General features: G+C 37.3%; 1 protein-coding gene across 1 annotated transcript in view; it reads left to right on the top strand.

Moving 5' to 3' along the window:
• Positions 1-364: 364 nt before the first annotated feature.
• The window catches only part of LOC137274581 (uncharacterized), a 195,469-nt gene continuing 180,018 nt past the window's right edge, over positions 365-15,815 (top strand). The window contains exon 1 of the mRNA XM_067807847.1: positions 365-462. Coding sequence (XP_067663948.1) covers positions 365-462 — 98 coding nt within the window. The remainder of the gene's footprint in view (positions 463-15,815) is intronic.

The following is a 15,815-nucleotide window of genomic DNA, read 5'->3' on the forward strand; positions in this document are numbered from 1 at the left end:
CCCCCAACGGTGATCACACCTCACTCAAGTATACTTCATGGACCATCTAAACTTAAAAAAACATCTACCCAGCTCTTTAGTTTTGTCCGTTTGATGCTTATCTAATATTTAACATGGTATGAAAACCTTTTCATTATTTCAGGTAGAGCTGCAGTACCGTGCTGTCTCCTCCACTGGGACTCTGGTAGAGGGAAGCAATCACGAGCCTGAGGAGAAGAAGCATTGCTTCTTACCGCTACAAACGCCAAAATTGCCAATACCAGCAAGTTGGATGGTGATGGAGAAACGGTTCCCTCAGAGAAGCCTCCGGCGAATCAGTATGGAGCTTTACCTGACTTATACCTAACGGTTTGGAGATCACAATATGGCCTCTGAGGAGACATACCTCCAGCAAGTTAATATTGAGTTGGTCGAAGGCTGGGAAGCTAAGCTGAGCTCTGGAGGACGGATCTATTATGTCGAGTAAGTCGTCAACTTCATATCATTTATAGCGCTGTCATGTGGAAGGGTTTTATAATTTCAGGGACAATTTGGTTTGGTTTTATGTTATATGCTTTTTCAGTATTATTTAAATTGTGTGTTTTTTTATTATATAAAATGTTTTGTGTGTTGTTGTTTCAGATTGTTGGTTTAGATAATATTCAGAAAATAGTGTCAATTGATATCAGTGTTCATATGTTTTAATGTTGTCATGGTAACTGGGGATTTATTGAAGAAATGTTTGCCTGTTTTCTTGTGTCTTTCAACATTTTGGTAATATTCCAAATCAGGATTGTCTCTGCTAGTTAGCAGAAGGACATTATTTTACAACTGTCTAAAAGTACATTTTAAAAAAACATTGCAAAATGCATATATAATAGTTTTGTTGCATCTTCAAAGTATATAACTGTTAGTAGAAGACATGAGTCATTGTCTCAGTAGCTGTATCATATGAATGGATATATTTCCTTTGAGTCATACACCAGTTCTTGTCAACTTTCTTACACCATGGCATCAAGATTTTGAAGTTATATTCCTCTGAAGACTGTTTCTTTATGTAATACAGAGGTTCTCAACCAGTTTAATTTGCAGGGAAGCCTATTGGTGTCTACACATATCAATGTGGATAGAATCTTCACCATTACTGTCTGCAGCCATTCCTTTGACAAGGTGGCTAGTGAGAGCGTTGAGTCTATCTCCATGGCCTGAGCCGTGATGTAATTACGTCATTAGTCACTATGACAGTCCTATTATTTGCAGCAAAATTCCCCATGATAAGATATGAGATTTGTGTAATTTGTCTATCACACCTCCTGCAAGTGCTTGTCTGTGGAGGAATGTGCCAGACAACTGACTCTCGTCAATATTCTTGTGGCTAAAGATGGTCTAGGTTCTTTTGTACAGTTTTCCTGATATTAAGCAAGATTAAGCAATTTTAGTATTTGTTATATTTTCTCACACTTGAAATGGATATGTTTTAAAACTTATTTATATCTATCATTTATTTTCTTTTGTATGTTAAAGAATGTGTCATGAGACAAACACACTCTTGACTTGGATGATTTGAGGTTAATACTTAAAAACATCTTAAACTGAAGAACGTTTAGTGAAATGTCACACAAAGTTTTTCAGTGAAGCAGATTATTTATGAAGAAATCTCTGTGTGAAAACTTATTAACAAGAAAGTAAGTTTTCAGTACACAGTTGTACTTTTTCAAATGGGATTTTAGAAGTTGATATGGAGAAGATCAAGTATTATGAGCTGACAAAAATATTGGAATGATGTTGTTTACAGTGTTGTAAGGTGTAATGATGTTTGTCAGAGCCATTTTGTTTTGCTTGCTACAGTAAATATTTTTTAGTTTTGTTGTTTTTTAGTTTTATGGGATGATGTATATCTATTTTCTGCGAACCATTATCTAGATTCTTGTGAGCAATGTATACACTTATCTCTTTCCCTGACATCCATCTTGGCTGATATTCATTATCTAGATGAAGATGAACCAGGATCACAAAGAACATATTACACAAAGTATTTTCAATAAATATTACCTTGTCTCCATCCTTCTTTGAAAAGTATAATTAATTTTTCCAATTTCCATCCAAACATCTTCTTCAAATGATTTAAGGATACTGCATTCCCCACAACTACTCATTATTCACATAACCTTCCAACTTTTCCCTTTCATTAAGTCTATATTTGGAACAGTCTCTTCCTTTATCATGTACTGACATATTTATGTCTCCATATATCCTAATATAGTATACTAATTAGGCGTTAATGCTGATATATTCAGTCCCAATCTTTCATGAAGTACAGCTTCTGTAGTCTTCCATGGTATAGCATTGCTGTATTTGTACTTCAAACCAGACTGTTTTTGTGAAGTGCTATATAGTCAACGAAGCTGGCACCTATTGATTGAATTAAGGCAGGCGAGAGGACTTCAAAGCTTTTGGATGAAGTTCGATTGACAGTTTATTTATTATATGGAATTAAGGCTTTAAGTGGCATTTTGGTGGACATATTGGATTATGTTAGCTACAAACTGAATGAAAGCATGACCATAGACAATTAAAATATTTATGATAGATGTGGTGTGCAGAAGTTGGACTCAGCTGTTGTGATTAATTAGTAACTACGCTGTTCAGGTTTGCTGATTAAGGGGTTAGATGAAAGAGAAAAGTGTGTTATTTCATGCTTTTGGAGAAATTCACCATGTGTGTTTGCTGTCAAATATATAGGAAAGTCTGTAAAGCTGATGCTTGCCAAGGAGGCTTTGAAGTTATATTGAAAATTTTGAAAAAATTGTTGTAAGAAGAGACAGGTTTATGATTGATATTCCAACATTCAAAATGTCTTACCCCAAAAGCCTTTCTGTTGACTGTTGAAGTACAGTTACAGGAAGAGAGATTTGCCATGTTATTTCATTCCAACTCAAGATTGAAATCCAATCTTAGATTGAAAAAAAGGATGTTTGTTAAAAAAAATATGGATATATTAATTTCTCTTCTTGTTTATATTTTCTGAGTAAAACATGTAAGTTCAGTCAAAATGTTTTGACTCTGCCTTTTACAGGAAAATATTACATGGCTTGAAGTTGTGACCCCAAATTATCCCAATCCTATTTAGTACCCTCTAAACAGCTAGTAGAATTGATCGTACTGTGAACTGTTTGACAAAGAGAAGTACATTTTAAAAATCTTTTGTATGATCTATATGATATCTAATAGATTACACAGGCCACCGTGTCGTCATGCCGAGTGCCGTGGTCACATTCATCAGAAGTGAAACGTAGATCAGCTTGTGTCTAATGTACCTGACCTGCCATCATTTGCACATGAACGCACCTGTAGTCAATAGGTATTTACATTTACTATGTGCGCTGGTGGTACGTTATTAACATATTGAATTTCATACACAGTATTGAGCTAACATGTATAGAGCGTTATCACAGACGTGATAGGGAATAATTATGTAAGGTCATGTTGTAGCACTGGAGACCAGCCGTTATTCTGGAGTGGCTCTGTGCCAAAACTTTGTATACTTCATTCAAGTAAGTAAGAGGACTCCAAACCGGAGTAGTTTCTATGTTTGTGTCGTGCTCACAGCTAGAGTTTGACATTTTGATATAGTTCAACAACTTGAAGAATTTGCCGATCCCTGTTTACTGAAAGTAAGGCTCTAACTTGTGTTTCAAATTGTATGGAGAGTGGGGGACCAAACCCCTGTGTACTGTATGGAGAATGGGGGACCAGGCCCTGGTAATCTTTATAGAGAAAGGGGACCAAGCCCCTGTGTACTGTATACAGGGAGATATATTGGCCTCTGTATGTATATTCTGTAAAGTGAGTGGGAACCAAGCCCCTGTGTACTGTATACAGGGAGATAAATTGGCCTCTGTATGTATATTCTGTAAAGAGAGTGGGGGACAAAGCCCCTGTATACTGTATACAGGGAGATATATTGGCCTCTGTATGTATATTCTGTAAAAAGAGCGGACCAAGCCCCAGTAATCTTTATTGAGAAAGGGGACCAAGCCCTGGTAATCTTTATAGAGAAAGGGGACCAGACATATTTATAATGTATAGAAATAAGGAACCAGACACCTGTGCAATGTACCGAGAGAAGGACCAGATACCTGTGCACTGTACCAAGGGAAGGGACCAGACACCTGTGCACTGTACCAAGAGAAGGGACCAAACACCTATGCAGTGTACCGAGAGAAGGGACCAGACACCTGTGTACTGTACCGAGAGAAGGGACCAGACACCTGTATAATGTAAAGAGAAAGGAAACCAGTTGTAACTGGAGGGTTCCAGCAAGTTCTGTTTACTGTATATAATGAGGGGACCAAATTCCTGTGCACTTTACTGAGAGAAGGGATCAGACAGCTGTATACTCTGTAAAGAAAGGGGAACAGTTGAGTGGGAAAGAACTACTGCAGCTATTACTTATATGATCTACAGTAAGTTATCGTGACTTATCATCCATTTTCTTAATCCATAGACTTTAAACTTCGAATACAGTCAGCCGAATGGACATCATGATGGATGTTTCTGTGACAAGAGCAGTCACCGCACTTGTTGGCAGAATGTTGTCAGGCATGCTTTATCAAATCTGTATTTGAAGGCCACTGTATTGTATTGTCCAGTATCGAATCAGGTTCTTCATCATTTTCTTCATTAAGCCCAACCATGAATGTAAAAGCACCTTGGTTTTAGATGCGTAGTTCCTGTTATGAATGACCTTATCATCGATGACAGGCCATCGACTCAAGTCGTTCTGGGGATTTACTGAACAAGGACTTACTGTTCCCATGGGTCGGGACCCTCGTGATCACATTATCATTTACGAAGGGTAATTTTGTCTTGGTAATATCTCCATTGTTAAAACAAAGACAGTAATGGGGAGCCAGGGTCAGAGTATTTCATCTGCTAAATGTAAAATGGTGTTCCCCAGAAGCAAGGGTTGGAGCAAGCTTCAGCAGACGGTCAACTCATATGGAAGTGGTCACTGTGAGGTGTAGTCTGAAATGGTCATGCCTTTTGGGGTGAGGGACAGCTTCTTAATACAAGGACGCTTAAGTGACAGCACTTGCTTCAAATTGTGTCGGAGTATATGTTCTTGCCATTTCTGTTGCATGTGCTTGCCAATAATGGAGTCCTCGGCCTTGAATTTTCCCACAGGAGGTGATTATCGGCAAACATTACTGATTTTTTTCCCCTACCTTATGTTGCGTGTAAATTTTATTGATTGAAAGCTTTTCACCCATCCATACATCATTTGACCAGTAATGTTTGCCATGGTAAAAAATGTCAGTGTTGTTACTATTGTGTAGTTTGATTAAGATGATATATTTCTTTTACAAATTAATGATTAGGAGATTTAAGGGCATATAGATTTGACATGTTCATTGTGAAAAGGCTTCAGGTGACATGCCATATTGATAAAGAGGAATTTGAGTGGTCACAGTATCTATAATGAAATGTAGTGGAAACTTGTAGCCTTCAAGCATCAGGTGAATGATACACTGACAGCCATTACATTTGGAGAATATGTCTTGTAGGATGAGCATGTTCTGTCCTGATTCCAGGCCTGTTAATTTGCCATGACAAGTAAGGATTGATGCTTGTAGACATATGATTCTTGCAGTAGTCGTGCTGTTAGCATTTTGGTAAGTGGTTGTTGGTATCCTATTGGTTATAGTGTGGACTGGTTTAATTTTCCTACTGGTGTGAAACACATATCTGCAGTGATATTTACAATAACTAACACTCAATCACTCACTCATTCACTCACTCAGATGGTGTCAGTTATTTTCCATTTTTATTGTGTCTGGATCCTTTTGGAAGTTTTCAGTCACAGTTTCTGTGGTCCAGTGTCATTTCAATCCAGGCCACAGTGATACGAGGAGGAGCCTCATTAGAACAATGATATAAATGTAGCTGTTCTTGTGTTTTATTTTTCTACATAATATCTGTCAACCTCAAGCAAATTGGTTTGGTATGTACCAGCCTCATGATCCCCTCATGGTTTGACTTTTTATCTTGGTACACCTCACAAAAGCTAAATCTGCAATAAATGCATCACATACTTCAGGAAACAAAATATGTATGAAACATTTTGTATGTTTGAGGTAGGTAGAAGTCCCTTGAAATCAAACTTATATAATAAAATGCATGAAAAAGCATTTTGAAACTATAATAATTTGTTAAAGTGACACCCCCTTCATGTTTATAGAAAGAGCTTGTTTTGGAGACACTAAAGATGACTTCTTCATGAGGACGTAACTGACTGTAATGTTTTCCCTATTCATACATGATACCAAGAGAATAAGATAAATACTAAATGGTCACACAAGTGTCAGCTCCCCATATATTGTAAAAAGTGGCAGCTTGAATATCTGGATGCAATGTTTATGAAAGATTAAAGTAGGAGTGTCTTTAAAAAATAAGTGAGTTAGTTAAGTTTTATGCCGCTTTTAGCAATATTCCAGCAATATCATGGCAGGGGACACCAGAAAATAGGCTTCACACATTGTACCCATGTGGGGAATCGAACCCCGGTCTTCGGCGTGACAAGCGAACGCCTTAACCACTACGTTACCCCACCGCCCCCTTAAAAAATAAGCCCCTGTCTAAATTTTAATCAAGCAATGCAAATTTTGGCTGTTGATTATGATGGGAATACATTCAATAACATTCAGAACATATTTTATATCATATTATCTGAGGACATACTATTTTCCAAGATGTACCACATGACACCCCGTTTTCATTTTCTGTAATTATTTTACCTACATATGTGAAACTTCGGGTATGGCTTTGCTAATGATCCCTTCACAGTGAAATGGTAATTTTACAAACATTGGGCATCGAGAATATAGTTAGGCTCACTACTTTTTGACATCCCCTCATATTGCTGGAATGTTGGAGACTATCAAAACTCTGCTCTCTACTTTCATTCATCAATGTCATGTGACATAGAATAAAAATGGTGATAACCATGTTGCAGATATAGCCATTATTCCATGTTTATCTGGAATTTACTGTCTCCATGAGCTGTCATATAACTTGTGACATGTAAATTTAACAAACCATTGTTACATAACAAAGACACACAGGGTTTTTTTGCTCAGTTGATAAATTCATTCGGTGTTATTCAGTGAATTCAGACAGCTATCGCGTTTTAAATGACAACATCATTTGTATTTTGTAGTAAAACCCAGCCAAGAGTATAACCCATATTGTTTCTTCCTATTGTGGAATCTGCTTCCTGTAAAGCCCAGTCCATCACAAGTGAAGATATTTAGTGTGGGTAATTGTTCACATGTGCTAGATGGGAATTTGATGGCGTGTATTATTGACAAGCCTACAGTGGTGATGAGGATGGGTTTATGAGGAGACAAGCAAGGTGAAATGGAGACTGACCAGGAAGAAGAGTAGACACTTCTATAGGACTGTAGAAAGATCATTCCGAAGTTTCACCTGGTCTGTTGTAAATATAGTGTGTAAATATACAGGAAACCTTACTACTTTAATTCGTTGTTATAACAGTGAGTGAGTGAGTGAGTGAGTGAGTGAGTGAGTGAGTGAGTGAGTGAGTGAGTGAGTGAGTGAGTGAGTGAGTTGTGAGTAGTTTGCTCACATTGCACAAACTGTTTCATCCTCACAGGCAGCATGGGTGTGTAATCCCCAGGGAGCTGATAAAGTTTCTGGCAACAAGAGGGTACCAAGGAGGATAGGATGAGGATGTGATCGTTGAACATCAATATCCACACAGGCAGCATGGGTGTGTAATCCCCAGGGAGCTGATAAAGTTTCTGGCAACAAGAGGGTACCAAGGAGGATAGGATGAGGATGTGATCGTTGAACATCAATATCCTCACAGGCAGCATGGGTGTGTAATCCCCAGAGAGCTGATAATGTTTCTGGCAACAAGAGGGTACCAAGGAGGATAGGATGAAGATGTGATCATTGAACATCAATATCCTCACAGGCAGCATGGGTGTGTAATCGCCAGAGAGCTGATAATGTTTCTGGCACCATGATGGTTCACTTTTAAACTGTATTCCGTTGTTTTTTTCACATAGACTTGTGAGGAACACAGATGTCATACACTTTAATACAGTTTTATGATTTCTGTAGACATTAAGTCCTGTAATATGGATTAAGAAAGCTTTACGCGCTTGCTTTATGTGCAATGCTTGATAATAATTAAAGCAGTTATGGGTTAAACTTTCCCTCCATCTTGAAAGTTCAAAGGTGATGGTATTATCTTATCAGAGGTAATGCTGTGTTGTCAGATTGATTTTGGCTGAACTGCAAGAATCTGTCTATTTGGATGCTTATATAATACCCTGATAGTGGGAGGGAGGTATAAGTCTTATCACACTGTCAGAGGCTTGAAACAGCTGATAGTAACCACGACATATTGACAGCTTGGATTAGAATATCCCTGTCACTCTAACTAGTGTCTCTTAAGTGGCATGTTGTCTTCACATCAATATTTCATAGATTTTGGCGACTGCTATGGTGCGTCAATGTTTCATCAGTAATAATGATGGGTAGTCAGTATGTTAAATGATTATTTTACGAAATCATGCATTTGATTTGAAGACAGTTATTCTCTTTTATATGAAAACACAACTAGTTCTGATTGGTTTTCTAGTCATTTAGGGTTGTATGGTGAATGCAGAAGCCTATGATAAAGGTTCCAGAACATGACGTGACCTTTCAATGTGAGAGTTCTTCAGCTCAGTTGGAGACTGTATGTGAGTCACAGAGAGTGCTTTTTTCCTCGTTGTCTGTCAGTCTTCTGTGATAATGAGACAGTCACAGATATTGTTGTCAATGTCTTGCAGGCTCAGTAGAACATTTATCAATAGCCTTGGTTACACATGTATGGAACTGACGTAGTAATCATTTATGTGGTAACATGTGTATAGTCCATATGCCTCAAAAGCACTCTAACTCAAAAACTATTAATAGCATACTCAATTAAACACTGATCATGATCAAAATATCATACCAACTCTGTGAGGTTTAAAAGACTATCATTAAACTACTGATACAATTCAGTATGAGGGAGGGGTGCAGAGAAAGGGACAGTCAGGTGTGCAAGAAAGGATGGAGACGGCACAGCTCAGGTTAATTACAAAAATAACTTTCTCAGCACTTTTGCACATGCTTTTCGAACACCTGGCTGTCCTTTTCTCTGCACTCCTCCCAAGTAACAAATGTTGAACTGCATCAATATTTCTAGTTTCTAAAACAACTTTTTTGTTTTTAGAACAAAAATTCTGGAAAAACCTCATAGAGTTGGTGTGATGCTTTGATTATGATCATTTTTTCAATGAGTATAATATGTTTAATAGTGGTTGAATTAGACCGCAGTTCATCAGTCCATTTTTGAGGCAAACAGACTACAGTGGTGTTCTAAAGTTTTTTTCGCATTAAAGAGCATTTGAACGACACGAATATGTGTCTCCCAATACTGATTATTGACGGAATAGGCCACAGCATTAGTACTTTTCCCATAATACTGATTCATTGACAGAATAGGGCTCAGTGTTAATACTTGTCTCCTAATGCCTATTCATTAACAACAGAGTAGGGCTCAGCATAATGCTTGAGTCCCAACATCGATTTTGTGACTGAATCAGACCAGAGCACCCATACTTATCTCCCAGAATCTGAAAAATCCTTATTTACACAATTCCACAACTTAAAAACTGCAGAGTTGATGTTGAGAATTTGGTATATGTGTGACTGTCCACAAGAAAATGTCGCAAATGTTCCCAAATATTTCTGGCTGCAGAATAACCGAACATGCAGGGTCTGTCAGGCACAGAGAACAGGTCAACAGAAACCTTGTGTGTGCGTCTTATGAAACTGCACATCTCATGGATAGTGTGTATCATACTATATTACATGTTTCGATGACATTCGTCACTGTACTGAGGGGCACCAAGTGGATAAAATATTCACCCTCCATGCCATAGCCGCATGCATGTTCCTAAAACAGGTTCAACAGTTGAAGGTCATTGCTGGTGTTCCCATCTGTAATATTACTTATATGTTGCTAAAAATATTTCAACTTCACAACACTTCAACTTAATGTCTGATAGCTGTCCCCGTCTGATTGCCTCATGAGTGCTAATGTCGACAGTGATGTCTCGTATGAAACAGTTGAGTTGATGATGAAACTGTTACTCTTGGCACTGTAATTGCTTGTGGAAATGTTCTGAAAATCGGTTCTGAATTAATGCTCCTTTGTTAAGATGGCTGCTGATGTTTTTAATGCTACTATCATCACGAAAATGGGACATAGACAGATCCAGTCAAGTCATTCTTGATTGCAATGTATTTGGAATGTTTTCTAGATAACGTACAGTTTCCAGCTGTCTAATTTTTTCCTTACCATGTTAAATGTATCGAAATGGTCTAACGATCCAGAAAGGATATTTCGCATCACATCAGGAAGTGTACATCACATGAGAAAGCCCTGAAGAGTTCCGTCCTTCAAGCAAGTCTCCAGAGTAGAGGGCCAGTGCACGAATACATTAGCACTTCCTGTGCGTAGTTAACACATTGGGCATAAGCACCTCTTTTACTTCAGTGTGACAGATGTAACATGGCATGGGAGAGAGAGTTATTTACCTTGATGGCAGGTTGCCGTGTGTGGACGTTAGCGGAAAGTAACGCTGAAAGACGTGTTCTAGCTGACTGATACTGTTCAAGGTAATAGGTTAGCGAGAGATCTACAATAGATATGTCTTGATACGTGATTTACAGTGTGCCACGTTTGTTGTTATATACATTGTCTGGAACCGTTTTAGCTCTAGGCAATAGACTACAGAGAAGATAGGTTAGAAATTCTTTTTGCAGTCTGTAAGTCATTGACTTGTAACTAAACAGTTAATGTGCATATTATATCACAATAATTCTTTAGGATGCCAGGAATTTATACCATGCTTTTAAATCTTCAATATGTATGATAGTCACCCTAAAAGGGTTCTGGATGAGAATTTGTCTGAACTCTAGCTAATCATAACATGTGATTAAATGGACTCTGTTTACAAGTGTGCTGACACAGTTGATTCGTGTCATTGCATCCAGTCAGCAAAGACTGATGCTTATGATGTTATTTTATCAACTGTCTGATCCACTGAGTATGTGACCTTGTTCTGTTTTCCACCATTATTCCAGAAATTTAATTCTGGGAACATAAGAATGGGCTTCAAGAATTGTACCCACTTGGGAATCAAACCTGGGATTTCAGCGCGACATGCAAATGCTTTAACCACTGGGCTACAGCACTTCCCCCTTGGATCCAGACTTGATTATGTAGACTGCTATCATATATACTTCACAAAATAACTTAAGGATACTGTTATGTTTATGATTGATATTTTGTCAGTATGTCAGTGAATAAATACAACATTAATCATAATTTCAAAATTTACATACATCTCTGTTTTTGTCCTGCATAGTTGGAATTTTATTGAACAAACATTAGGCAAACTAAAAACTTAAAACCAGTAAGTGCCTAAGTGAGGGTGGGTGACACCAGAAATAGGCTTCATGCACACATTAACCACTAGGCTACCCGACTGCCCAATAAGTGCCCAAACCTTCTAGGACATACAATGTGTGATAGGAATTGTGAAACAAATCATCGATCACTAGTTTTAGGGAAGCAGTGGTCTTTCGAAACCATTAGTGATGAACTGACTCATCTATTTAGATACTGAGACTTGAAAGTCAGGAAGTAACTGTGTAAATCAAGATGTACGTTTTTACAAAGAAACTAGAGAATCAATTTGTTAAGGCTGACAAATTGGACCATTCCTTTTTATACTGAAACTGAAGATGTAGTGAAAAGGGTTCAAATGCTGGAACAGGTACAAATAATTTTTCTTGTTTCGTTGGTTTGAGTTGGATGGCAACATTAATATTTCCTGACAGTAATCTAGCGATAATGAAGACTGATAGAGCCTGTTGATGCAGCTGGTGTACGAGAAAACCAAACTGAAGCTCCCATGCTGTGAAAATGTCTCTCTAGCCTATTCATGGCCGACCACTACTGTCCATGTAGGAGGAAATAACTCTAATTTCCTCTCTGGCAATGAAATCTTCACGCCAAATTTTGAAAGCACCAGTGGGCGAGAATCGTTTAAGATGGTCGTGAACGTGTGCTCATCTTGGAAGAGGAGGAAACTTGCATACCACTAACGATATTTGTATTGATGAAAACATGTCAGAAGTTGGTGGAAATAAGGTCTTAGGCTTAGCGTTGTGTGGCTAGAGTGTATTCCAAATACCATTTGAGCTGATCCAGGCTCGGACTGTTGACAGCTGAAAGGAAGCACCGGCAGCTGATTGGGAGAGAGGTTATTTTTTTGTTTATTGCTGGGACTGAGAAAGTTTGGAGACATGGTTTAAATCTTTAGCAAATTATTACTCATTTCATTTGATTGGGTGCTTTTTGTCCAGCTTTGAGAAGTGACAGATATCGCTGAAAAACTAAATGGAATCTAACTGGCTCTAACAGCATTAAACTGGCATGATCAGTTTCTTATTATGACTTGGTGTTGGAATGTTTCAAGTGAGAATGGAAATATGCATGTTGCTGCTTTGGTCTGCATTTTTCAGCCTGCATGTGATGTGCAAGTTATATCTTTAAGATTTGCTTTTGTCACATATTTTCTCCATTTGTGTGATTTTGAAATTAAATATATTTTAAAAAATCAGAACTAAGTGGAATAAATAATGTTTCATGTATTGACAAATTCCTTTTTGGTTTACATGAAATACCTGTGGATTTCACATTGTCTTTTCTCTTCATTGTCTTCAGTTATAAAATGTTTCTTTATACATGTTTTGATATGGTGTGGAGTGATCAAGTGTGGGATTGAAATGTTCAGATCTGATTACCAGTTAGAGACCTAACTCATCGAGAATCTTCAGATTCAAAATGATCACCAGATCCTGATTAGTCAAGGGATGTAACTTTGCGGAGAGAGTTGTGGCACCTGAGACCAATGCCACTCTACTTCCTAGTGAGCAGGCGACAAGAAGCATTGCACTTGTAACCAGCCCCATTGTCAATAAAATGTGTTCATGCTAATACTTTAAAGCAGACTGTTGCTTTCCTGATCTAACTGAAAATTATTTCAAAGTCTCTGGTAAACCCACATTAATATCAGGAAAGCTGTGTCCAGATTGTTTCTGCACAGATTGTTGAGTAGCTTAAAGTCTAAAAGATTTCTGTCATGTGTCTCATATATTGGATTGTCATAAAATGTGTCTGCACTCAAGATTGATTCCTTGCAACAAGATGGTTAGATGTATGAGTGTCAGTTTTGATATGATCATCAGTTTTGTGTGTTTGCTGGAAGGACTTTACATTTGTATTAAATCATGTTTCCATGGTGACTAAAACGTAAGATTGAAATTGGAAATTCTTGTTTAAATGATTGTTTTTTTTATAGGAAGATAAATATGACTGACACTTGCAAATTTGTGATTAAATGTCAAAGATGAATTGACATTGGCAACAATATTTTTATCCAATATTTCAAAAACCTTGAACTGTTTTCTTTCATAACACAGTTCATCACTTTCGTATGTGATGAATTGTGCAGGAAAATATTTGGGAAATTTTGAAATTGATAAATGCTGATTGAGGAAAGATTAAATTGTTTGAAAGACTGTCAATATGAAATCTGTTGACATGACCCTGTCAAATGACATAGATATGACAGTGATGACATATCAATCAGGCAACAATAACAGACCATGACCTCAGCTCATGTCACAGCTGTTGCCTTCTCAGTACATGTGTCGCCCCCTGGAGGCCACGCATGCAACTACAGCTCAGAAATCACATAATTTGCCTCACAGTTAAGGCCCTAAAGCAGGGGATAATGATGGCATCGTAAAAAAAAATAGATGGTGGAAATTGGCACTAAGGATTCACTGCGACTTTGTGCAAGTTGATGGCAGCCGTCTCACATTGATGGTTGCTGAATCAATTTCACCCAGCTTCGTTAAGTCTGACGACTTGCAAATTCACGGTGGCGAAACTGACGAAGAGGAAAGGAGAAGTTTAAAAATACATTTTTTTGTAATTGAAATCCTTTTGTAATTGAAATGGTCCATTTTGCATCTTAACTGAGGAAGGTTTGATTTTCTGTTAGTCTGATCTGAATAAAGTGTTTTAGAAGTGGCTGCCACATATGAAGATACTAATGGCTTGCCTGAATCTACATGATTAAACCTGATTAAATGATTACATTGAGTTGTAAGCAGTTTCAATTTGTTGCCTTACTACTGCAGAACTGAAACATTTTTTCATGAAAATACAAACAAATGAATCAAACAAAATAATAAGTGTATGCATTGTTAATCATGTGTAATTAGTATTTTTTCATTTGGACTGTATATGTGTATCAAGGTTGTCTCTTTTTGAAAATGAAGCAAGATCAGGTTATTTTTGTCAGTCATCTGTCATAATAATGTTGTCTTTGGAATCCACTGATTAAAGGAGGTTATAGTTTCACATGCTTTCTTCCACAGTTGATGATAATTAGTTCAAGGGATATTTATCCGATTTTTAAAATGTCCACCATATTCTGTATGGCCATTACAGTCTCCTTTGTTAAAAACGAAACAAAATTTGATACAAGTCTTAACTGAGGATCAGACATATGTTGCAGTGATTCAAAGTTTGACCTTTGTTTGACCTTTGCACTTTGAAGGTATTGAAAGCTGAAACTTTTCATGGCCATGAGCCAGCTTCTTTCAAAATGTCGTAAAATTTAGTATATCTATATGTAACATTATATTTGAGATTACATTTTCTGAGTAAAGTGCAGATTCTGTGTTTTGGGGGGGTGAGATTTAAATGCAACGGACTCAGCCTCCACATCTTCCACACAAATGGAAGTCTGATAACTGTCAGTGTAGATCACATTCTTTGAGGACCCTACTGACAAGTGTAATTATCACGATTCCCATGGCCGAGGCTAAATTACACACAATGCCATTGACAAATGGTCAAATTTAACATATGTTATATTTCAGATCCTTTTTCTCGATAAAGTACTCAGTCTAGTACTGTTTTATGTCAAATCCCTCATATCCACTCTGAGAATATTGAGACATTTAAATAGAAATATGTAAATCTTCACCAAAACCTCATGAGATAATTAAATATTTTTTATATTTAACACAGACCAAAATCTTCTGTTGTGATGTATCGCTTTGCAAGGAAGGTTTTGATTTAACAACAATTAAATTTTTGAAAACTTGAAAAAAATGGCTTCAGCAACTTTTCCCCATAAACCATCAAGTATCTGTGCTATACACTGAAGATGATGTTGTGTCCATAGTCCATGTAAACCATTTGGTGCCATGATTTTTTTATTTCTTTGTTAATAATAATGTAATGAAAAAGTATGTCTTAAGAAACCCATTTTAACTTTGAATTTCAAAAGTGTATCCATGCTGATTTGGCCTTGTTATGAAGCTAAGATACTACAGACATGACTTAAAATTCCACTTAAATTACTGATAACGTGAAAAAACATTTTTTCTACTAATCTACCTGTGTAATCCATGTAAAACTTAAAGATGTGGACATGGTCATCTGTTCTTTGAACTTGGACACAGACCATTTGTCTTCAGCTGCTATCCCCAAGTGCAACTCATTGATTTATGTGACCATCTCTGCAAACATCACAAGTCATGTTTGCACAAGCTATTTGCGTCCATGTTTGTAACATATGCAAATAGCACCTCAGGAACACACACAGAAGGAAATTACTGTT

Source organism: Haliotis asinina, chromosome 2 (assembly GCF_037392515.1).
Source record: "Haliotis asinina isolate JCU_RB_2024 chromosome 2, JCU_Hal_asi_v2, whole genome shotgun sequence".
In the NCBI taxonomy this organism is placed as follows: Eukaryota; Metazoa; Mollusca; class Gastropoda; order Lepetellida; family Haliotidae; genus Haliotis; species Haliotis asinina.